General features: G+C 41.4%; 2 protein-coding genes across 6 annotated transcripts in view; one reads left to right on the forward strand and one right to left on the reverse strand.

Annotated features, from left to right (window-relative positions):
* Positions 1-18,440, forward strand: part of LOC126919093 (latrophilin Cirl-like) — a 364,340-nt gene extending 345,900 nt beyond the window's left edge. For 3 of the 5 annotated variants that reach the window (XM_050727769.1, XM_050727771.1, XM_050727768.1), the window contains 7 exons: positions 98-312; positions 508-611; positions 1,672-1,716; positions 3,015-3,183; positions 4,272-4,493; positions 10,386-10,583; positions 11,993-18,440. In XM_050727769.1, coding sequence (XP_050583726.1) covers positions 98-312; positions 508-611; positions 1,672-1,716; positions 3,015-3,183; positions 4,272-4,493; positions 10,386-10,583; positions 11,993-12,790 — 1,751 coding nt within the window. In that variant the 3' untranslated portion in view covers positions 12,791-18,440. The remainder of the gene's footprint in view (positions 1-97; positions 313-507; positions 612-1,671; positions 1,717-3,014; positions 3,184-4,271; positions 4,494-10,385; positions 10,584-11,992) is intronic. The other 2 variants (XM_050727773.1, XM_050727772.1) reach the window with 2 other exon arrangements.
* LOC126919126 (ankyrin repeat domain-containing protein 16-like) lies at positions 17,468-19,757 on the reverse strand. Its single transcript, XM_050727841.1, has 3 exons — positions 19,178-19,757; positions 18,835-19,098; positions 17,468-18,730 (listed from the first exon to the last, which is right to left on the reverse strand). Exons 1-3 carry the CDS (start codon positions 19,482-19,484, stop codon positions 18,483-18,485), a joined length of 819 nt encoding a protein of 272 aa, XP_050583798.1. The 5' UTR covers positions 19,485-19,757; the 3' UTR covers positions 17,468-18,482.
* Positions 19,758-26,559: the final 6,802 nt, after the last annotated feature.

Consider the following 26,559-nt stretch of genomic DNA (forward strand, 5'->3'; position numbering starts at 1 on the left):
ACACTACCGTTTGTCGAATCATGCGTTAACTAACAACAAATAACGGTTCAGCGAAACGGGAGTACCAGTTTGATTTCCTTTCGATTTTCTTTTACAGGCTTTCAATTATACGTCATGCTGATCGAGGTGTTCGAAGCAGAAAAATCAAGGCTACGCTGGTATTATCTAGTCGCCTACGGTGCTCCGTTGCTGGTCGTAGCCATTTCTTGTATAATCGATCCTCTGAGTTACGGTACCGATCGATATTGCTGGCTACGAGCGGACAACTACTTCATATTCAGCTTCGTTGGACCAGTGATACTCGTTATACTGGTAAGATGACTGTTCTCAAGAAAAGTACAAAATAAATCGTAATCGATCCACGTTATATTAATATATAATAATGTTTTTAAAGCATCGAGTGTTTCGATGAAACGTAAAGCCGTATGAATATTTGATATACCTATCTATATATTCTATTCTTAGAATAAGTTCAATACAGAAGCTGTTATCCTGTTTTCTTGTTAGGCAAACTTGGTATTCCTATCGATGGCGATTTATATGATGTGCCGGCACGCAAACACGACCGTAGCGATGAAGAGTAAGGAGCACTCTCGATTGGCCAGCGCAAGGTAAGCCTAGAAATTCCAGGGTTTGTCCGTAAATACGAGAAACGTAACAAATGAATTTGTACATATATATTATGTATCTCTATATTAAAGTAATCGATCGAGTCCGTCCGTTAACACATTCGAGATATATCAATCCTATCGTCGAGTAGAATCCAAATGTTTGTTTGGTGCTTTCGGTTCACGTTCGCAAGCTTTACTTGCTTAAAGATATCTCCCGAAAGAGAGTCTTTTATTGTCACGCATCTTTTTGGCGGCCATGCTGAGTTCTTTTCGTTTCTATATATTTCCGTTTTATTAATTTACTGTGTTGGAATGATCGCAAGATTTCCGTTCGTTCGACACACCACTTGTACTGCTATAAATCTTAGGTACTATATGGGTATCGTTCTATATATATATATATAATATACATGTATATCTATTACATACATGTATTGCTAACGTTCGTTAATAAGTATGTATTACATGTGATTAAAAATGCCGTCACAGTCGAGTCATGCTTTAACGAGAAATTAGACGAGTACGATGATAATTAGCCTGCGTTCTGTGTTTTCTGTGATTTCAATGAAACGAGCAGAACTATGTCGAATGAAGAGAGAGATAGCAATAAGTAATTAACTTGATAAATTTCTGTACGAAAATATTGGTGACGGTAGTTAAATTCTCGTGCAAACTCGACTCGTTTTATTATCGAAATTGCTTTATCGTAAAAAATCATTCTCTCTCTTTATGTTTCGTTTTTCTCCCCGTTTTTAATCATTTTACGTCCTTTTTGTACTTCATTTTCATTAGTTTTCTTTCGAATAATTCGAACGTATTTAAATGTCGTTGAACGTTCTATTGTACTAACGCAGGTATATAACGTATAGTAATACGAATCGAGTACTGCACTAGCGAAACAATAAGTTGTTTTTTTTTTTTTTCTTAATAATCAATTAATTAAAATGGTGCCGGAACAATCACCTAACTTTGCTGTCTTGTTTCATTTTTGTATTAAATCTTCTACCCACTTCTGTCTACACTGTTCTACATTCTTCTGCATGGCGTGGTTGGTTGGTAGTGGAAAGGAAGAGAATGCTCTTCCCAACAAATTGCAAGCGCACTTGTAAGATATTTACCAATTTTTATTATTACCCACATCTCGTTCATTCACTGTTACATCATTCTATTACTAATCGTCGTTTCACATGCCTTTAATTTCACCATTCTTTCATTTAACAAGTTCACTGTTTTCTCTTGTTTCTTTTTCGTTATAATTCAAAGCTACTGATACGATAATTATTTCATTTTATCATTTTTTCTCTTTTTTGGTTTGCGACTGTAGAATGTAGAACGTAGTACATAGTTTGTTCACGGGAAAAACAAAGTCACGCTGATCGTTTAATCGAACGATCATTGATCGTGCGACTCACTGGAATCGCAAATGTTATTATCCTCATTCTTATATTATTTTGTATCGGTTTAGAAAAGCCTGGGCAATTTGCAATTATCAACGGCTTAAGTAGCGCGGTATCCTCGTGATAATGCTTGACAGAAAACACACGTGGCGACGATCGATATTCTCCGAATTTCTTAGTTACTTCACGCTGTTTGCCTTTCCTCTGAGTACATATACGACGATTTAAACCGCATGCCGTATTTATCCTTTAGTTTCGGGTATAAGGCCTGATTTGAGAGTAGCTTAGTGTATACGCGCGAGATTAGAAGTACTAAACACCTGCCTACCTGTGTAGTTCGTGTACCCGATCCTCCCGTAGATCCGCAGTCTTGATCGTTTCCAGTAGATCAGGAACTAGGAAAGAAAAGAAAAGAAAAGAAAAAGCAGAAAATAGTAAGAACGTCGATACGGAGAAGGAGGAAAGAAGAAAGAAATAGTAACACTGTGTGCGATGCTTATAGGACGCCAGCCGCTTTCGAGGCTCGCGAGAACATTAACGATGCTAATGCTTTTGTTGAAGAGTGTGTACACGACACGTGCACGCGTGTAGAAACGAGCAACATTAGTAGTACACGTTAGCATCGCGCAGCTCGAAATGTTGCGTGCACTTCGGTGCATAACGCCTTCTCCTGATAATCTTCCGTGTTCTCGCCGCTCCATTTCGATAAGAACGTGACAAATGTAGCATTGGAATTATTAGAATTAAAGTCACACCATCATCGATCATTTAGCACGTTACTCTTAATTCTTTCAATGGCACGAGACTAAAGAGATCGTTTCCTTTCACCTCCCTCCCCCACTCTCTTCGTTACCTTTTTTTTTTTCTTGTATTTTTTTCTGTAAATCCCTCATACCGATAACTTCACATAGCTGTCGTTCACGTTCCTTTAAGCATCGCTCGCGATTATCTTGTTCTTGAGATTTTTAGCTTCAATGTGACTCATCGATCGATATTTTCTGACTAGGGCATGGCTGAGAGGAGCGATCGTCTTAGTATTTCTACTGGGACTCACCTGGACCTTCGGGCTTCTCTACTTGAACCAAGAATCCGTCGTGATGGCGTACATCTTCACCATATTGAATAGTCTGCAGGGGCTGTTTATCTTTGTGTTCCATTGCGTTCAGAACGAGAAGGTAAGGGAATACGTCGGGGTCCAAACGTCCACCTTACTTTAAACTCTCTGGTGTTGTTAACGCGCGTTCCAACGTTTAGAACGCCTCGTTGAATCATCCTTCATTCTTTCATCTTTCGTCGTGCATTCTTATCGTTAATGAAACCAACGAAATTCGAGCGGCATCTTAAACAGCGCGAAAAATTATTGCGAGAGAATGTTACAAATTATTTACGATAATTATTATTATTAAAAACAAGACAGGATGTTAATTTATTCGGTTGGTTATATTGCGTATATTTTTCAATTTTGTATCGAGCAACCGCGAAACGTTTCGAGAGCAAGGAGCAATGTCAACGCGAAGTTTAAAGGAAAGTAAGAAAGCAATTGTCGAATCGGAACTTTATATAATGAGAATTGTAAAACTGTTTCTATCGTAAGGTTTATAGTTAACACAATTATTCACGAGTCAAGGATCTTGTAACATAAGAATTCGATGCACTATGTACGAAAGCGGATTCTTCGTATTATATAAGTAGCAAGTAACTCCATAAGCAAGAGGATCATTTGAGAGGAATCATGTTAAACGCAGTCTAAACATCGTAATGGTATCTCGCAAAACAGAACACGATGACAACAAATGATGTCTCAAATAAAGTGCTGTGGCAATCGAAAATCACCCACGTTTATTTGTCGAATTAACCGGGATCCTGTAGCTTGATTTGCAGCTCGTTATATTCAGTTATCTTCTTCCTTTTCATTTGAACAACGTTTATATTTTGGTTGCCACTGCAGGATGCACCGCTCTTTTCCTAATTTATCTGTAAATTCAGCACCAATGCTTCATAAACTCGATCACATATTCATGTTTCTCAACATATCAAAATATATGTTCATCGTTAAAGTATATCATCATCGTCATCCTGGAAGATTGTATCATATATACTTTTCAATTCGTTTTCCTTTTTTTTTTTTTTTTCTTTTAATTGTTATTATTATTCATACGTGAACGAACGAGAAACGAACGCGCGCTCGCACTTGCCTTGGTTCTTTGTGCACCGTTAAAAAAAAACCTTTCGTTCGGGGGGTGGGTTTGCTTCGCCATTGCAGGTGAGGAAGGAATACAGGAAGTTCGTGCGCCGCCACTCCTGGCTGCCCAAGTGCCTCAGGTGCTCGAAGACGGTGGCCGGAAGCTCCGGCGGCTCTTCCGGTACCAGCGGCGGCGCCGGTGGTGCTAATGGAGGCAAGGACTTCGCCTCTCACAACACCTCGTCGAATCCGTCGGCGCCGACGACCGATAGCTCCGGATTGTCGCCGCACGCCGCCTCCAATGTGGGTACAACAACGACCACGTCACCGCCGAACAATCACAACAACCTGACCGCCGCCTGTAACAATACGAATCTTTCGATAAACGTGAACCTGAACAATTTGTCGCTGAGGTCGCCGGTCGGGGCACACCAGATGCACATGATGGCACCTAGCAACCACAATAGGCATCCCGCTCAGCAAGGTATCCGATAGCCGCTTCTACACCAAACCGAGAAAAAAAAAACCAATTTCTTTCTTCGTAACGGTTGTTCGAACAGTTTTTGACAACTGTATGTCTGTCGCGCCGCAGAAAATGTGAAAACATACGATCGAAAGAGGGAATATTTTTGAAGGAGGAGAACGAACAAAAATAGGTCACTCTCTCTCTCTCTTTTTCTTTCTAACTAGCTCTATTTGTCTTTGACTCGATAACTGATTCTCATCTTTATTCACCATCTATTACTCCGTCATTATTTTTTTCTTCTTGTTATTCTTTACTTTCGACTATCGCTTTCTGCCAGTAACGCAAGTATAATTAATAGTACTGGAATTAATAACACACTCCCTCTACGCCATTCTGTCGCTCGTTACATGAACGCCAGCCAGCTTTTCGAGTTGATAACTACACGAAGGTTCTTGCACCTTTATCGGGCGAATTCTTTCGTCCGTCGACGACGACCGACCGCGACACCAACCAAGCACTCGTGTTTTCTTGTTCGCTGCACGATCATCCACGCGATTAAGAAGAATGGTTTCCGTTGCGGTTCTAACGACCGCTACTACGTGACCCTTTGAAGGCCGGACTCTCCTCTTCAATTTAACGATGCACCCACTGTCACCGTTCCACCAAACGATCACGAGACTTTCGCAATCGTTGGCTGTATGCCGTGCACCCTCTTCTTCTCTCGATATAAATCTCTTATTCATCCAAAACGGTAGTCTCTTTTTTAACAATTATCACTTCCTAATGACTTCGTGAAGATTTACGAAGGTACGCTTTACAAAGGCAACAGATTTCCTCTGTGATTAGTATTTAAAGACAGTATCATAGGAAATGGAGGGCTTTCGAAACTAGTTAAACGTTTAACCAACAACATGTCTACCACCCTCGACTCTGTTCGCTCGTGTATGCTAATGCAACCGCATCGTCGTATCATCTTCGAAATAGCGCCCTCCAGCTACCTTCCTTTTGTCGTCTCTCTTCTTCTCCTTCTTCGTGTTCTTTTTTCTTTTTTTTTTTTTAATGTGTTACCCCAAGTCTGTTGCAGGATAAATTGTGAAGTGGGTGTCCTCGACCCTCCTAGTCGAGGGAGATTCGTTTCGAATGGCCGCGCGTTCCGCTCAAAAGCGACGCGTGCCAGAAACACTTTTTTAACGTCACCGAGAGTCTCTTCGTCCGCCTCGAAAAGCTGGTTCTGGAACGGGATGAGCTAAAACGGCATTTAACCGTGAACCGTTCGACTCTTTCGGCTCTATCGCGCTCGCTGTGAAGAAAATTTAGAGAGAAAAAAGAGAATGAGAGAGACAGACAGATGTATATATTCAGGGAGTTAGAGTAGGGAATAGGGAGAGAAGAGAGCATGCGAAGAATGATATTCAGGGGTTGCTTTGTAGGAACAGTAAAAGAGAAAAAGAGAGGGAGAGAGAGAGAGAGGGAGATATAGAGATATGTGACATGATTGAACGTGGTCATGCCGTAGATTTGTATGATAAAACAACGATACTCGGTTGTAGATGAAACGATAACCACACAGCGAGCTATAATATGCGCGATCCCGCCGCTGTTATGTTCTCCGTAAAAATTTATTGCCAATTGTCGGGTGAATTTATCGGATTTAGTAGAAATTACTAGACACAAATAGACTAAAAATGATAAACGACATTTGCTATTACGATTATATAATTGCACACCGTTGTCACCTTTCTCTTCTTTTCCTTTTTTTTTTTTTTTTTTGCCTTTTCACGTTGCTTGTTTCCTTTTTTATCCGCTACGTTTGTTCATGAATTTGTCATTGACGCGCCGGTGTAAATTCATCGAATTTTAGAACGGCTCGTAACGCACGTGCCTCGTGGTTTTCGTAAAAACAAACGACACTCGTACGGTTGCACGATGTGCCTTTTTTTTGTAGTTGTATAATTGTCAACGTTGAGCTCGAACGCGCGCGGCAGATATTAAAAAATTCGTGCTTTCAATTCAAACGTACAGCGAAACCCGAGAAACCAAAGAAATAAAAACCGTGTTTCGTAATATCACGATTCTCGATAAATTTGTATTCGTATTGTCGCCCACCCCCACCCCCCTCTCTTTCTCTCTCTATCTCTCTCTGTATCGATATTCACGATATCGGTTCTTGTTTCAACCCTGAGTGGAAAGGGGAAAAAAGGAAAGAAAACGGTGTCGATTCCGACAAGCGACAAAAACGAGAAAGAACGAAACGAGAGAAAATTCTCGTCGCGGTAAGCATAGCATTGGTCTTCGAGCACCAGGCGAAAAGTACATGGCACGCTCTCTCGCTCGACTTTTGCACACCTGTAAACACGCGAACGTACTATTTGCAAGACCTCCTACTAACAATGGTGATTTTCGTGCTTCTTATCTGGCTCTGGGTTTGGTGTAACGCGGTTGCTGGCTACTTTGTACCCTATTCCCTTCCTTTTGTTCCCACGTCTCGCCAGATCGAGACCTACTCTTATTGCAACGCACGTGGAAGCGAGCCGACGTTGCACGGCTCGCAATTTATTTCAGATAATGTTTCCGGAACGTTAATGAAACTCTTCGCTACGGACCGGTACACGCACGAGAAACATAACGAATCTGTAACATCGATGATTTATATAATCGGTTTCGCAGCTGCGCCTTTGACGACCGACTGCTATTTGCAACACTTTCAGCCTGCGCCCATTCTTTGTCTGCTCAATGTTTTATCACCCTAAAACGAGGCGCGTCGGTATCCATGCTGAATTAACGCCAACGATGTGCATGGTTGTAGATAGAGACTTTAATATTGCTATGTTAGCTAAAATGTTCAATATTATTTATATTCATGAACGCAGAGTGTAAAAATTCAAAGATTTAATCATTTGCCTTCTATGTATACATATAGAGTTAACAAAATTTTCATTTTTTATATGCAGTTGAAATTTTAACAAGATACCGTTGGACGCGCTTCTATATTTCCTATATGTAAAATGTAAAGTACAAGGAAAATGTTGGCAGTTTCCATTGCAAGGTTAAAAAGACAGGTCCCACATTCCATTGAATAGCATCTGCTCTAGCAAATCAGCCATGGCTTCCTCGCAAACCTGTTTGTCGCTTATCGACTCCTTTTTACTCTGGAGGCACTGATGCGTGAGCCCACCGGTAATACTATCATTAAAGAAGTTTAAACGAATTTCCGTAGAACATGAAGGAAGTATACGTTCAGAAAGATTCGTAATGTACGAGCGAATATTGTTTTTAGCCGGCCGCGTGGACAGAATACGATTAATACACGTACTTATCGAAATACGTATAAAAAAACTCTTTTGCAATCTATGCCATAGCTATAGATCTTATCTTATCCTATGTATCCTCCTCGTTCGTCGAATTCTGTCCACGCAGTCCAAAAATATCTTTAAGCCGCTTGCTGTCAAGCGATCGTTCGATCGAAAAGCGCTCGAATTCACTCTTCTCTTCGTTTCCTTTCGAAAATACATATTTCTGCGCCTTTCGATCAACGGCCTCGGTTCGGTTCACAGTCGGACAAACGTACGTGTTAACACGCGTCGAGACGCTCTTTAGACTACTCAGCTATCACACGATCGGTTACATGACCGCGAAGACTGAAGAAAACCGTAAAGGCGAGAAAAGAACTCGTCGAACCGATCCGATTCACATCTCTCTCACACCTCCTTCGCAACGTACACACATACACACTCGCACACTATTCTCGACTACTTTTACTCTCTGCATACACGCAGACACACTCACACACATACGCAGACATACACACATGGATAAACAGACACATCGTCTTTTTTTTTCCTATTTTTTTTTCTCTCCCCTTGCTCTGTGCGTTTTCGCTAATTAACACCAGGTGCACATTCGCGCGACGAGAGGCAAGGATAGGGTAATACGGATCATCGAAGCCTCTAACGATCCAGCTCGCGCTCCAACAACTCGGAGACGCTTCACGTTCTTTAACTGCAAAGCACGAGAACGCGAAAATCCATAATTAGCCGAGCGAACGTGGAAAAGTGGTGCGTTCCCATTAGAACGAGAACGGTTTGATCAAAGCCGGTTTTACAAGTTGCACGATGGTAATTTTATTCGATGGGTCGGTGAAACGCCATCACGATGATCGGTATTACGCTATTTCCTCTCTGATACAGACGGCCCAGTCTCGGCACGGTTGCACGTCAGCCGCGCAAACGAGGAGCCGGTTCCCGACGTTACCTCATTACAGACAGTAAGAAAACAAAGAAGACTCGTTCTCCCCGCGCCACGATTTCTGTCGCATCTCACCTTGCTCCATCGTGTTGCCTTCTCGCTTCAAGGCAATACCAACGAATCGATAATCTAGAACCTTTCCAACGTAAAAACACTTAAAAATCAAATGATTTTTCGATAATTGTTCGTGCATTTACTAATCTCGATTATTACTGTAACTCGATATTGCTTAAAAATGGAAAAGTGTCTCGACGGATTCAAAAATCATCTAGAGCTATCCGAAACTATCCGTAAAACGTAATAAAAGCTAAAAATCTGTTGGGTAAGCCCAGACCACGATTACCTTAACTTGTTAAAAGAACAGAAAATTCATTGGAAGCTCTTCAGGATATTCGAGAAACGCAATAAAAACAAAATTCTTCTCGGTTAAACATAAAGGACGAGAAAAGCGATAAATTTCGAAAATCCGTCATTCGTCCTTGTTTCGACGTTTCATCGAAAGCGGAAAAAATCTTGATCGAAAGTCGGTGGTTCATCGTCGTTCACGCACGGCCGGATAACAGGTGTGGTCGCGTATCGTCCCAAGTTAAACACGCACGAGGTCGGGGTGTGCGTGCTGACATCGCGTATCTCAGTCCGTTACGCCGTAGATTTGTCCGTGTACGAGTTAAATCCGCCACACTTCCGGCCAGTATCGTAACTCCGTCAGATATCGTCGGATTTACCCCGTCCGTATCTTCCGTGTGCGCGTCGCTTCCGATGGGTCGGAGGGCCTTTTTAAACCGTGTCACACGAAATCCGACTAATCCGTCCGCCTGGCGACGAGAACGATCGCACCGGCCCGTATTTGTCACGAACAACCTCGCGTTGCTGGGTTAATTAGTTTCGAAGGGAACTCTTGAGAAAGAAGAAAGTTCCCGGTGACGGAGAACGTGTGGAATTTTGTCTAGATTATACGGAGAAGGATGCGAGGAATTACGGAGCAGGGTGGTTTGTCTAAGGTTTCGTGACATTCGAGCAACCCTTTGTTTACTGGTAAACTGCGATACTTTTATAATCGATTATTTAAAATTAATTATGCTCTTTTATTCGACGATTTAATATTCTCTTAATATCGTATTTCACTGTTATTCATCGTGTCAGATATGTCCTCGATATTAATCACTTGATCTTTCCAGTATCGTGGACCGAGAGTACTATACCCCCGTGTATTATACTACATGGACATAACAACCTCGACCCGACGTAATTTCCAATTACAATATGACTCCCGAATTGCGTAATTGACGATGGATAACAATCGTCCAAATACTACATCAAATCATCGTAAACACACGGCCCCATAAGAATATTTCAAACGACATGCCCTAAACGATTCACACATATACGCTGATTCATGAAAAAGGACACAACACTCGATCATCCCCTTGCGTATCAGTAAACGAAGGGTTAAGAGGGAACGGCGAATGGTTCGATTTTTCCAGTACTTGGCGTCCGGTCGAAGCTGGGCGATTGTCGATAGGCAGCCGGCAGTTACAGTGCCACGTGAATCCTCTCCAACAGAGGCTCACATCGTGGCCACCCTGCCATACGCCCGTCACGCCTTCTTACCCTCAGCTCCCAATATCCCCAAATCTGCCACCGCCACTTGGGGCCACCTTAACAAAAACCTCATGTGGAAGGTAACTAACTCACCGCAGCTAAGAAAAAGGCTCGCTCACTCGCTCGCTCGCTCGCTCGCTCGTGTCGTGTATTGTTTTGATCGAACTTTTTCCTTTCTCTCACTATGTTCTTCCGCCATTGTTTCTCTAATTGACTGCATGGTGTGCCATGGTTTTTATTTTTCTTTTTACGTTCATTCTCTTTTTATGTTTTTAGTTTTTTAACACGTCTTTTCCATTCTTTTTCGTTACGTTTCTTCGATCCTTACTTGACAAGCACCTAGAAACACATTTTGCACACTTAGAGGACACCTCGTGGTTCGACCAGACCCGACGCTTCGAAACCGCATGGAGGTGTGGGGAAACCCGTTTCCGGTGGAACATATTCGTCGGACGAAAGCTTGCGTTCCCCTCTTTTTCCTCCCTTTTCGTTCTCTGTGTCATCGCGATCATTTCGTTTTCGAAACCTCCAAGTTGATCAACGAAAGAAAATTCGAGAAAAATACAAGAAAATTGAGAGACGATGGCGTCTTTCCTCGTTTAAAGTATATGGTCCTTGAAAGAAAATATTCGCCTGGTTTCGAATTCGACGATGATCCTGGAGAATGTATACAGGTACACTGAAAAACACAAGACCATATTCAGTTTTGTCAAAGATGAACGTGTTTATTTTCGTACGGGGCGCGTAGCTCGTTGTGTGTGTTTTACGTTTTCGTTCAGTAGTGACAGAATGATACTATGAACGTGCCCTTATGATCATAGCCTTTGTACATATCATCATACAGCACGTAACGGATCTTCTCGCTCGTTCCTTCGACCATGCATGCGAGCTCGTGAATTTTGTAAAACGTTCCCGAGGTCATCGAGGTGGATCCTCGATGAGGCTCATTGACCCTTCCCTATTTATAATTCGTAGGTGTCGTGCGAACGAGATCTTTGCATTTCTGCGAGTTAAATTAATAATTGAAGAGCTTTCTAAAAAGGAAGCTTATAGGTTTATGATGAATATCAAATTATTATCAAATAATGGAAAGAAGATATGGAAAGAAGAAAAAGAAAAGAAATCTATAATTAATCAGCTAGTAAATATAAAATGAACGAAGTCCTTCAAGAGGCATTCTAATTACTAATTCAAACGTAGATAATATTACAAAATTAAAATCATCTTGATTCGATTTACTTGATTCTCTCTTTTCTCTTGCGAGCTTTTTCTCTAAAGAATTTATCGGTTGTCTAATTCTAAATTCAACTTAAAAAGCCGCTCCAGAAATACCGAAGATCATCGTTCACGCACTCACAACCCCCTTCCTCGTACATACCAAGTTACACGCCAAGTTACTTTGTGTTATTTATCAGACCATCAAATTTCATCAAATCCCTCGAACCATCATCAACCTGCGGTTACTTAAACGTATCTGTCTCTCCCGCAGAACATTTCTTTTAAATCGTATTCCCGTGACTCCGGCCATGGTGGCTCCGAGCAGGAAGACTCGCCTAGGACACACAATACCCTGACCCTGGGACATTCCGGACGAAACCGCGGCGCGAGAGGAATGAACGAGAACAACGAGATGAGCGGCAATAGGACTACCGGAGGCGGCGGTGGTGGCCGAAGGACTGCGATACCGTACAAACATAAATACACGGAGATCATGGACGGTCGTAGTAACGGGCCAGCTCATCATCAGCTGCACGCCCATCACGGTCAACACGTACATCTTCCGCGGGATTTGACGAACGAGGACGAACCAGTTTACGAAGAGATCGAGCGCGGCGGTGGCGGCGGGGGCGGTGAGATTCAAGTGTCGGACATGTCCGACGAGGACGGCAGAAGGCAAAGCGACATGAGCAGACAATCGTCGAGAAGTTACGGTGATCACAGACCGCTGATCCCATACTCGCCGGCCACCGATAGAAATCTGATGCATTACGGGCAAACGTTGACGGACCGTGGCGGCGGAGGAAATATCCATTGTGACGCGTCAGAGTATAGTCCTGCGTTCGAGAGGACCCTGAACACTTGCTGGGAGAAGCTACGAAAGCAGCAAGCATGGTACGAACGTGGCGAGCTGCCTCGACTTCCGGCCAGTTACGGTATACCGCCTCAGCCAGATCACACGAGAACAGTCGCGGTTCTAGATGGACACACGGTCGTCTGTCATCTGCAGCCGCAAACGGACATGTATACCGGGCGCGGAATGCCACCGCCTTCCTACAGCGAGTGTTAGAACGCTCTCCACTGGCAGGATCCTGTCGTCCTCTTCGTCTTCCTGCACGAGGACGATGGATGCGCTCCTTGCCGTCGAGACGCCGCGTCTCGTGGCCATCGACGAAGGAACGATCGAAGCAACGCGTAGTTCGTGAATGTTATAGGGTCGCGTCCTCGACAAGCGAAAGTTAGAGATATCGTCGATGACTACGACGATGGCGATCTTCTGTTTAACGCGACGCGTATAGTGGTTCCTCACTGAAGAAAATCATCACTTCGGAACAAACCGACGCGTCTCGAGCTACGTTCGACCGGATGAACGAGTTGCGAACGATGACAACGCGTCTCTAGCTCAAACATGAACGCGACTGATCGACCTGGAGCCCGATGATTGCCGCGTTCTATAGCCATAAGCGGGCCGATCTATGAAGATGGCCCCGAACCTCCTTTGTTGTGTTTCCATATCCGTTTACTCGGGAATTGCGTGCAACCAATGGCGGAAGTCGACGCGAAACGGACGTGTCTGTCGTCTCCAGAACTAGAACCGTGCGAATGTGTGACGAAACGTCGAAGATCTGTGTACGATAGCGTGAATTATTCGATATGGACCTCTTGTTGAAGTTAATCGATCGTCGTTGTACCGTCGAAGCTGTGCTCGGCTTTTTGGGATTGGCTCACTGACAGAGTGGAAAATACGATGTCGTACGGAAAACGATAAAACGTGACGAGTCCTCTTAGATTGCTAAGATTTTGCTAGGAGAACGCTTACAGAGCTCGAGGTTTCGAGGTACACGTGCGGATTGTAAACGACTCGAACGAGAAGTTATCGTATATATGCTCGTAAGTAAGTGTAACGATATCAGAGCGAATTAATTTCCTTGCGTTCTTCAGGACGATGTTCTCGTTCGTTGTCGATTGTATCCTCGAAGCCTGTTCTCGTACGCGTTGAGAAATCGAGAGAAGATTTTCTCCTCGATCGTTTCGTCGATGCTGGCTTTGCTCGTTAACGAAAGTGATTTCTGGATAATATGAAAAAATAACAGACATATCGAGATCGAATGGGGAAAGGTTTGGCCGCGGGGGCGTGAAAATCGTTCGTTAACGAGTGTCGAACCGACGAGAATTCGATTTGAATCCCCGAAGGAAATCGGCGACGACTCGATAAAGGAATCTGAAGCCCGTGTTTCCTTGCAAACGTCTCCGCTTTCATCGAACCGGAGAGCAGCGACATATCGCAGGTGCGCTGATCGATAACCGACCTCGCCACGGAACGTAGAAGAAAACTAAAGTTACTTAATAATCGATCAACGCTTACTTCGATTAATCATTATCGCGTTACATTAGTCGCATCGTAGAGTTACTTCTAAAGTCTTAAGACTGCTTTCGTGAAAAATTCCGTGCGACACGATCTGTCAAAAGATGCAGACAGTATCTTCGCGAGATAGAAGGAAAAAGAATCTTCGAGTTCCGGAGAAAATAGGGGCGCGCGTGTCCATTTCGAACGAGTTTCGATGATTGAAAACATGAAATTTCCTCCCGGGGAAAGGTAGAGTCAGCGGTTAAAAGTACCTTTATCGGTCGTCCCAGCCAGCTCCTCGATGTATATTGCTTTGGAACGTTACGTTTTAGTCCCAGAATGTTATTTTTATAAATAAAAAAAAATTATATATATATAAATGTATATGTATGTATACAGTAACGATATTATATTTATATATATACATATATATAGAAAATACGAGGAGAGAGAGAAAGAGAAAGTGGTTGAGAGTTGTACGAAACAGGTACATATATATATATATATATATAAATATAAATATATATATATATATAGTGATACAAAGCGATTTTCCGAGCGACGTGGAAAAAGCGAAAAAAACTTAGTCACTGTTTTTTACTATTTTTTAAAGAACAAAAAGGTATATGTCGTAACCGCGTAATCTAATATGTAACTAAGGGAACCCGCGCGCTATTTATTTTTTATCATCCGTGAGTGTTATCTAATGTGTAATTAGCGGTCGTGTCGAGATCGACGATCGGTGACGCGCTATCGTTCGGACATAATTACGGATCGAGGATGATCGTATCAAAGCGAGATAGATCGAACGAATCGCCGTCGTTCGGTGGTCGAACCGATCGACGACATTTTCTGCTTGCAAAGAAGATCCATCGTCGACGAGCGTAAGCGTATATATTAGACGAACGAACGTCGAGCTCTGAAACACGTCACCAATGGCTCGATGTTCGTTTCCCGGAACATCCGACTGCCTCATCTGACTTCTCCATTTCTAACTGGAGAAAGATATGTTGGATTGACTAATTGACGAGACAAGGTTCTTCTTTTACCAAGCTTTTGTTTTTTAATTGAGTTATTACGGTTGTACGCGAACGGAAATCTGTTAAATTATGTTTAAATTGATCAAAGTTTAAATTTGCCTAAACGAGAAAGGGCGCACGCGAACACAGTGAATTCAATATAGTCTTTCTCTCGGTTGAACAGCGTTTCGTCGTTTCCTTTTTCTTTAATTTATTTCTCTGCTCAGCCGGGCCGGCCGTGATCCTTCTCTCCGGCAAATCGTACGTTAAGACGAATAAACCTATAGGCGAATTATTAAAATAGCGATAAACAGCGTTTTAAGGGTACCAGCGTAGCTATATTAAGCGTTACGAACGTTTCCTCCGATTTCTACGAAAAGTAATTGCTCACTCTGGCATCGTGTAAAAACCCGTTCGCGGTTATCTTGGTTTTTCCTGTTTAGAAGACCCTTGGCACAAGCGTAGCTTGAGACGACAGTCAAGCATCTGAAAACCGTTTTTGTCCACGATGTTAAAGGTAGAACGAAAATGTGTAACCCCAACGAGTATGTGTATATAATTTCCAACGCCATGAAAATTCTGCCGTCTCGTTTCTTGCCCGTAGTGAATAAATACGTGAACTCTGTACGCGCGTTTCTCGGTCGTCGCGTATCGAATCGTCGCCGTTCAACAACAACCATCGGAACCGTGTATCCCAGCGTCGATAATTTCGCACGCTTTCTTCGACATTTTTTCGTTCCACTTTTACATTCCTTCGTCGTCACGATAAGCAACAATCGACCGCGATATATCATTTTCTCTCAATTACAGAGCAACGCACCGAGTATTGCAAAAATCAAACTGTATCGAATCGGAATCGAGATACGCGGACAGGCTTGAACGATATCGGAAATGAAGATTGGACTCGCGTTGTTTCACGTCTAAAACTCCCGTGCGATTGCTCTTAAACTTTAACAAATTTTACGGTACGCTACGGTGCGCGACGACGTTGTACGTTTTAACTCGTTAAGATTTTATTTCTCGACGCGCGCTCCGGTGAACGCGAATCACGGAAGCGCATGTTACATTTTTCGAAACACGATTGTTAAATCCCGTGATTCCAAAGCGAATTAAAGGGACGAAAGGTTTTTGTATCCCTCGACGATTGTGTCGTCGCGTCTCGCGAACGTCCTCCAACGCTCTGTCCACGACGCGGCGGGGCTTAGTTCTATGAATTTTTGTACAAGCGAAAGGTCTTGCCCACGGAACGACTATTATCGGATATAATCGTAAACGCAGCTACATTCCATCCGTTCGACTTATCGTAATTGAAAGAGATAAGGGGATAAAAGGTGTACGAGCCAAGTAGACGGGAACAACTTCGAGCGCAAACGTGCCTGGTGAATAGGCAATCGATTTACGAATTTACGTCATTTTCCGTCTGTCTTCTTTTTCCTTCTTTTTTATTTGTCTTTCCTTTATTCCTTTTTTTTTTTTTTCTTTATTTTCTAAGCATCGACAACGGCGTAACCGGCGGCCACAAAAAGGAAAGAAGACGCACTGGTTTAAGAGATTGTTGCGTGCGAAAGAGGAAAATGAGAGAGATACAAGCATTATCATTGGGAAATTCTCGAAATGAGATGTACATAATGTAAATAGGGCTTTGTACATGTTGAACACGTTGTAATGTAAATGGAAAAGAGAGAGAGAGAGAGAGCGAGAGAGAGAGAGTTATGTGTGCATGAGGAAATGAGAGAAAGAGGCAAAGAACGAAAGGGGGAGAGAGAGAGAGAGAGAGAGAACAAGAAGGAGGCGACCGAGACGATCGATGTGAAAACAGAAAAGAATAACATTTAGATAAGACAAGTTATTAGTAAGTAGTGGATATTACAGTGACTATTATCGTGATGGCGGACGCGTGACGCGATTTAACTTAAGTCCCAAGCGTAATTAGTTAATGTGTAAATAAATTAAGCGAGGAAGTAAAACAAACAAAAAAAACAATATTAAATGAGAGCCCAAGTAATCTTTGGATATTTATAAACGAACTCCACTAAAGAGAAGTAAACGACAAATGAATAAAAGAACAAACAAAAAAAAGAGAGAAGAAAGGACGATAAATATGTAGGTTCGATGAGAGAAGGAGGGAATGTAAAAAGAAAAAATAATATGAATTCAAGCACTCGTCCCGTGCGTTAGGTTACTGTTACTTGAACGAATGGAAAGTCAGGAGAAAGGAACAAACCAAGAACACGAACGTTAGACAAAAGCGGAAGAGAGGGGAAAAAAGATTGGAGAAAAGAAGGGGAATGATTAAGAATGAAAATGTGCAAGCAGTTAATCAGATGGACAGATATACAGTGCATGTTTTATCCTTAGCCGTTTTATAAATATAAATATCCTCTTCCCTTCCCCTCCTTTCTCAAACCCCTCGCCCTTGATCTCCATCCTTCTCCTCTTTTCACGCGACAAAATAGGCGCGAAGCTGATCTTTTCACTGATCGAATACACCTGTCCGTACTGTCCAATCTCGAGATGTTCCTTTCAAATCGTGCGTGCTGTCTCTCTTTACTTTTCGTCCTTGTTCTCTTGTCTGCAGCAGCATCGCGTAAACGAGTTTCCAAACGAACCACGATCGAGTCGTCCCTCGAGATATTTAGCGGCTAAGCTTTCGTTTTGCGTGCAAAGAAAAAAGAAAGAAAGGAAAGAGAAAATGAAAAAAAATTGTATCGGGACGGCCAGAGAAAGAAAATTCGAAGCAATCGCAGAAAGTCAATCCGCGGAGATAGAAACGCACTACGCCCACATATACATGCATCCACGTGTGCATACTCCACCGATCATCTCAAAAATATCCCTTCCCCACCCGCAGCCATCCTCTCAAAGCGTCGGAATATTTTTCGAATCGGCTTTTTTCTGAACCGTTTTACCCAAAGGCACGAAGCAGTATCGGTCGTATTACAGAATTTTTGGACAAACCGACGCACGATTCATGTTCACATAGGATTCGCGAAAATTCTGTGATCTTTACCATTTATGTTCTCTCTTTGTAAGTGATATTTAACGAACGTAATTAAAGAAAGAGAAAGAAGTATGCGGACACGGTTTTAGCACGTAATTAAGCGCGTAGATTTCCTGTGAATCATCGCCTGCCTGCGCACGCTGACAAATGAAAAGGAAGAGGAACACCGAACAACAAGCAGAAGAAGAGGAAGAAGAAGAAAAAGAAGAACACAAACGAACAAGAAGAATGTAAAATCTAGGTATCTCCGATCTACTAAGAGCCTCCGTTTCTTCATTTTTGTATGCTTCTTTAAGACTGTCTGATACAGGAAAAAAAGGATAAATAAATGTGTACCAATCTCTGAATAAAATTTGTCTCGTTTCTGTCTATTTTAAAAAATCTCCTACTGAAATTACTTTTTCAAAATGGCTTTAATAGCTTCTGTATTTCCAATTACAGCTGCTATATGTAAAATAGTCTGACTAGCATTGTCTTTAGCTTCCACGTCAGCTCCCAAATCAATTAATCGTTTTGCAACGGATAGGTGACCTCCTTTAACTGCTTCGTGAAGAGGAGTAGATCCCGAGGAATCACGCGCGTTCAAAAGTTTCGTATTAAGAGCCATAAGACGATTGACTAAACCCTCATGACCGTGAAATGCTGTACATTTAACAGGTTCATAATCCATAATTATAAATATTTACACTAATTATGCATTTGTATATCATTGATAATATAAAAATATTTTGTGGAGCAATTCTTACCAGCAATGTGCATAACACTACGACCATTATTGCTTCGATCATCGATGCGTTCAACAAATTTATTTACTAACAAATCAAAAGCATTTTCATCGCCAGATCGACAAACTAGATGCAACGACGTCCATCCATCTTTATTTCGCAAAAGCGGATTTGCTTTTGCCTCTAAAAGCGCTACGATGCATTTATAGGCATCACTTCCGGTTTTTGTACACGCCAGCATGAGCGGTGTCCAATCAGCGCGTTTTAAGGCATCCACATCTGCACCTTCAAACGAGAATAACGTTGCGAATGATATATTTATAATTATAAAATAAAATTAGCGCCACAAATAAAAGATAAATACCTTTTCCAATTAAATATTTGAGTATATCGCTACGAGCAAACTGCGCCGCTTCATGCAGCGGTCTTTTCATATCTCTACTGGCGACGTTTACTCTAAAGTCTGGTTTCTTGAAATTCTCGTATAGGTATCGAACGATATTCAAATGACCCTCGCGGGTGGCAAGATGTAACGCGGTGTCACCGGAAGTCGTGTGTCTGAAGTGTGTCCAATCTTGAATGTCGTGCTTCGATACGAGAGTTTCCACTCTTGATAAGTCTCCATTCTGACATGCGTGCAGGAAGTTTCGTGATAGGTTAGGATCCTTCATATATAAAGTTTTATTGCCAAACAAACGGAGTATACATCGAATAGAAATGGTAACATGTACTTGTTCACAAAGATGGGAGTGTTTGATGAAAAATATTTAAGAAACTGAACGTTTGAACACACGTTATAGAAATGTTTAAAATGATTGAGGTTAACAAATTAACGAAGAACCACAAAAATACATAAACCTTGACAAGATATAGAATAGATATCAAGCAAGCACAAACTCATAATAACGTCAGCCACCTTGTGGCCATATTCAGTATTAAACTAATGTATTCGCTCATTCGAAGATCAAATTAAAAATTTCTCTTCTTGGGAAGATCTTATAAACTGAGAGAATAGAAGAGAACCTATAAAACTATAAACAACAAAATCCTATAATCGCGAATTATAGAAGTTTATTTGCACCGAAGTTTCAAACTTTTAATAAGAAGAAAATAAGATTAAGACAATAAAAGTTAAGATGAATAAAATCTCACGCGTCAAAAAATATCGACAGTTAACAAAATGGCGAACGTAAAATCGCAGTCTTGCCAATGAAACAAGTCGCTTTACCGATTCTACCTTACCCATAGAACGTGGAGTTATAGTCGGAGATCGCTTCGATGATATCGACCGATATTTGTAATAAAAAAGTATATAAAAAGGTGCCGTACACAAAAATATATAAACACTGGCAAAATATAGAATAGATACATCAGCTAATATATCTTTTTATCTTAAGGCTCGATGAAGTTCTCTGGGTTCTTTTAGCATTTTAATGTCATTTACAATATTACCTATTGCGTATAGATTACCAAACGAGGAAATTAGAAATAGCGCTACCTATAATCGGTACAAACAGATTCAATGGCGCGAAAAGGTTTTACGTATTTGCAAATACTTTTAACTTTGAACAACCATGCGCATACCTGAAATTTTAGCTATTAAAAGCGTATATTATATCTGCGTTACTTATATAGTAATTAAAAATGTATGTTTTTACTTTATACTTGCATATTGTTCTTTTCCCTTTTTTATAGATATTTTTATGGAAAATTACACTGACAGATAAAGCTGTTTGTTCCGATGTACTTACGTAACACGAAAATAGAAATTGTAAACATTGTAGCAACGCTAAACCAACCGAGTGTAGTGCCGCTTTGAAAGTAAAATTAATCGTGCGAAACCTATCATCGCCGTGAATCATAAGAATCTCGCAATTATAATGTCATAATGAAATTGGATGCGTAAGAGATGCTCGCTTCGATAAAAGATTAAATCTTTTTTACTTCATAAGGAAGTGAATAGAAAAATAAATACAAGCTTCAAATATATATATATATCTGTAGTCCGTAGACTAACGAACAGTTAACTACTTAGTCAGCCACGCATTTCATTCGTTTTATTTTTTATAAAAATTTGATATCGGGGGAAAATTTGATTCCCAACGGGGAATATATGGATTAATCTTTATCTTTCTGCTTGTCTTATATATTTTTTCATACGCCCTTCGCTTCGATTTCTTTCCTACGAATTTTATATTTAATTTTATATTCAAGTATATATTTCATTATTATATCTCGTTAGCGTTAAAAGCAGGATGAAGCATAGTTTAAAGCAAGAGATCGTGATTTACTTAGAAAGGCAATTTCGTTTTTTTCCGCGGAATTTCCATAACCGTTATGTCGACGCCAGATAACAATGCAAACAATTAACCACCAATAAAGCGTTTCCGGGCTGGTTGTGCAACCGAGTATGTGGCTACACGATGAGCATCGTGCATCGCGAGAAAATCTCTTCGCACGAACGTTCAAGGTTTGATCAAAACCATCCACCTTTCGCTTCAATATAACTGCCAGACTGAAGACGCCTTCGTCGTCTTTTGTTATTTATCTTGCTGGTCGCATTGCCATTCGCGCGATACGGCTATCCATGGCCTTGCTGCGACATGTATTACGAATTACGTTCATTGATCAGCATTTGTCATATATCGTAATAACGTTACCGTCGATATAAACCTGAAAGGAATTTCCCTTTTCCAAACAAGATCGATTAGATGTATTTTGTGCCGCGATCTAAAATTCTAATACGTAAATTGCCACGACGTGCATCAACGTAAGTTCTCGTGATTAGAATCAATCTTAGAACAATAACGATAGAACGTCGTATACTCGCATACGAGCTGAATAGAAGAAAACCGATTCAATACTTTCGAACGTAGGCAGAGATGAATACTCACGAGCTGCAACTTTCTGGATCGTTTGATTATTACGTTGGCTCGTAAAGCATTCGGATGATGGCGGTGCCAGCCCTGCCTTTGTTAGCCATAATGTCGGCCAACATGGGTATAATTCACCCCACGTTCTCGACAATCGATCGTCAATTTGCATACGGTGAATCTCCTTTCAACCTGCATCGCGTTCAATCCCCGTGCAAAGTTAATTTATGCACGTAAAGATTGATCTGGTTACTGTTGTTGGGTTCCATCGAAGCTCTGCCTTTCCAACAAAATCGTCCAAACTCGTTAATCTATCCTTGATACGTTTGGCGCCGATTCTTATCAATACGCTGTGACCGAAATCAATTGCTAATTGAACGTAAATTTACATTTGAGCAAACAAGACGTTGATCTTTGTTCGTTCATTAACAAGTTTGCGTTTGAGGAAATTTGATGTTTTATATGTATCGTCGTAACGAATCAAAAAATTCCTTATTACCTGTGCTTGTTAAAGATGTCTCCAGAAATACTTCTCGTAGACGTGGTACGCGTTATGCATTACAGTTTCAATTGCGTTTTACTAAGACTTTGTTTTACAAAGACTTTTTGCCCGTGACAAATGTTCGCGGATCGAAAGAAGTCATCAGCGAACGAAGAACGGAACAGACCGAGCAGGCCTGTAATAACACATCATTTTCCCCAGACTGGATAACTATAATTTCATGCGAAATTGAATCTTTAATTGCGCGGATCCCATATGACGACGATCAGCTGGCGCCAGTCAGAAAACAAGAATAAAATAAATAACGCTCGCGCTTTTATAGCGACGCGCAAATTTTTTCTCTGTTCGTACGCAGACCCGTTCGGTTTTCTTGCGTCTCCTTTCTCGCGTGTACTCGCCATGCACACGGAAACGCTCGCTTCCTATTCGAAAATAACAACTCGCGTTCGAGGTTGCCGCTTGATTATCGGTTCGCGCGGATATACGCGACGAGAAGAAACCCTGCGTGTTTTCGCACAAAAATGCCCGCGCCAACAATAAAACTAGATCCTTGAACACCGTCCGTTTTTGCGTAAGAATCTTTCACATTGCCTTACATACCTTTGATTCTTTCAATGTTCCATCATCGTGAAAATTGATCCGAACAGACGTCCAAGTGGAACCAATCGTTGTGATTTAAGGATTATGTATCAGAATAAAAAAGGAATCTAACGTAAGTGGAACGAACAGAAAATATATCTGGAACCTCTCACACACTTGAACTAATATTTTGGCAAAATTTCATAAATCACGAGTAAGACATTATGTATTAATAAGTTCGTAACAAATTTGCTAATGAAGCGAAGATTTACGAGTGAATTTGACAAATTACAGAGGTTTGAAGATTCCAAAGCTACAACGTTTACATAACACTATGTTTGTGTAACAGGAATCTGCAGCCCACATTTCTCAATTCTTAATTCATTAGTACTCTTAGCAAATAAATTATCGCGTAGCAACGAGGATTGATAGCGAAACGAAGATTTATAAATGTATTGTACAAGGCATTGTCGAATTATGTATAACGATCTGTTCGTGTAGCAGAAATCTACAACCTAAACTTATTCTTCATCGACTAACATTATTGCTTAATAACGTCGTTAACATTGTACGAGCACCCTCGCGTTCATTACCACGCGATATCGAATATATCTACCATTTGTTGGGTTTATTTTATCCCATACCATGTACACGTGGAAACGAAGATTCCGATCAGGATGTTGCACGAGCACATCGACTAGACTGTGGTGCGTGCGTAATAAGATGAGCTCGCAGCGATGGTAGTTTCCTCGTTACCGGGTTTCCTGTTTCTCGTAAATATCACTGCACGTTAATGCGAATCGGTGTTCGATCGATCAAATCAGCCAGGCCGAATATCGGATCTTGGATACGTTGGATCGATCTACCTCGACATTGACCTTAAGCAGCTCGTCTCGGTCAAGCGCGTCCACGCGCAAGGAAAAAAAAATTCCTCGGTCGACGAGAAGGCGGCACTAGGTTGCATAACGCGCGAGATTTCATAGGAATTAAGGAACGATAAGCGTGATCAGCGTGCTTGTCTTGGCAATTGTTGCCTTCGCTGAAACGCCATTACGGATAATCGCCTTCGAGCAGCAGCGATGCAACCGCCGGACAAGTAGAAGAATCCTGCCGCCCGTCAGACGATTTTGCGCTTAACCTTGCCAGAAGGTTGAACTCGCGGTGTAATTTCACGTTCGAGAGCCATGTTAATGGTTATCGGTAAAAAGAGCGTGATGTCGGTCGATTTTAAGACACGCGAGGGGGTTGTGCATCCGAAGGTTTCTTCTTTCTGCTATTTTCTCCACGAGTAAATAATTAACAATAATGTTAGAATTTTTTCAGTCGATTACTTTTTCCTTTCAGTAAGATAAATTCAATGAGTCATCCATAGCAACATATATAAATCGTCGATTAATGTCATTACCTGCAGGAAAAAATTACCCAAGAAAGAGATACGAAAGAACGATATGTGTCATTCGGAAGACACGTTGATCAACTCGAAAATTGAATAACAGGGAGAAGTCACTTTTTTTTAATTTGTCTTGAAATTCATCGTTAATTATGTCATGTTTTTACTGTAAATAAATTTATGAAGGCAAGTCAGCTATTTTTTCGCAGTTATCCTATCTATGTTTAGTGTCATTTTAACTCCCGAGAAACTCATACGATACTTTAATAGAATTACGTAATCTATAAAAGGATGATCGTTAAACATCGAAAATCTAGTAACTAACAGCGTTTCGTTGAGAACGAAGACACGAGAAGCAAGTGGATCGACTCGATCTTCTTCCATGTTCGTACCAGATTCTTTAGCGTGCAAGTTCAAGGCTCCGTAGAGCGATACGGATACCTACAAGGTCACCGAGTGTGCAAATACCATGATTATAGCTGCGTACAGGTGCAGCTGCATTCTCATTGTCGAAGATGAGACAGGACTGACGTAAACCGCAAGTATCGAAACTCACTCATGACGAAGATACGTCGCCTGCCATAATCTTTCAAATAACATGTAGTTCTGCTTAAAGCGACAAGCGCCACTGGTCGTGTTTTCCTTGAGCGAAGAAACCACTGCCAGGTAATCTCTCTGGCTCGCGATCGATGTTGCTCAATGGGAATGACAAAATTAATCATCGGCTTATTACTCACTCGACCCCGAAATACCCTACGCTGGAGAGAAAGAGAAAAACAAGCGGAACCTATAAGGTTCTTTCATTCATAAACGGCGAATCTAGCAGGCTAGATCGAGAAACACGTCATACCGGTTTCCGATTGATCAGCTTCTCAATTTTATTCTACTTTTTTTCTCTTCCTGCTTGGAGTTTTACGCGAGTACCAATGATGTGGTCGAATTAGCAAGAATATTAGCAACTGATCAATCATAAAATCTACCATTATGTAATATAGAATAATTCCTATAGAATGATTCCTAAATTAACTACGATAAGTTATATACCTATGTTTATCGATCCTCCGAAGAAATAAATCGAAAAATAATTGTATTATATCTGACGATTTCCTCAACGCTACTCGATGTTCTCCGGACTGCGTGGGCATTTTTGGAGAACTAGCTAATAGCGCAAAAATTGAATCCACGTACTCGATCGAAAGCAAATGGAAAGTGACGCTACGGTAAAACTCCATTGCTCGAAGGAATTTTAATCACTGTCCAATTAAACGAAATTCTGCCGATTGAATGCACTCGTCTAGAAGCGAAATCCTATTATATGAAATCCCATTATATAAACTATGTCTCGAATTCTATCGGAACAACTTGGAACATATTACGGATGATTTCAAACATACACGCGGTTGACTTAATTATAGCAAATAAATAAATAAAGTAGTCCGATTATGATTTATCCATTGGATTTGTACTACCATAGTTCGACGACTAGGTCAATGTTAGGATCTCGGCTGGTCACCTTCTTTTCCATGTTTTGAAACGACACCAAATAACGACGCAACGCAACGATGGCGGTAGATCGTATCGAAAGAATGGAACAATTGTTTCGAGGTCATGGTCGAATTGCACACCGAGGTAAAATGTATGTCGTATCGATTGTCATCGACGCGTTACGACGTTACGCGTACACGTTCGCGAATCGCCGCGATAAATGCCTCGTGTCCGATGACACCGATAACGTGGATGGAAATATCGACCTGGAGCAGAGGTAACCGCGTGTAATTATGCGGACTATTCATTTCGCGGGTTCCGGTACCAGCGCGTATCACTTTGCAACCATCCGAGCCTGTCGTTGCTGCGCTATCGTGGCCATTTACAAGTGTCATTCGTTGGTACCTGAACTCCTTACCGATCCGCTGATGTATTTAGGAAATACGACGGTTAATTGCCCTACGACCCACTGAAACAGTCCACGAACATAGTTTCGCCGACAGAAAATCGAACTTTTGGCCAACGATCGGTCACGATAGCGTGATTCAGCCTGGCAGAAGCCAAACTGACGCAGCTACAGTTTTTATTAATTTCTTTATTTCTTCGCATAAGTAGGTACATGATGGATATTCGATTCTCCGGAAACAAATGACTTGCTTCCATGAGTTCAGTCATCCCAAGAAAATGACGTAAATAATGGTAAATCCTAAATGTTTATTTATAGAGTTGATCAATATGGCTTCTGAACAGCACAATCTCGGTTCTTCGAACGCAAGAAAGAGCGCCAATCACTGTTCGCTTTACAAGATACTAATATAATTACGTAGGTATATCGAGCTATGTTCGAATTGCTTGGTTACAAAGGTTCTGTACATAGATATCCGAAATTAACTGCCTATTCAAAGCCGCTTCCGTGA

This window comes from Bombus affinis, chromosome 8, assembly GCF_024516045.1.
Source record: "Bombus affinis isolate iyBomAffi1 chromosome 8, iyBomAffi1.2, whole genome shotgun sequence".
NCBI classification, from domain to species: domain Eukaryota; kingdom Metazoa; phylum Arthropoda; class Insecta; order Hymenoptera; family Apidae; genus Bombus; species Bombus affinis.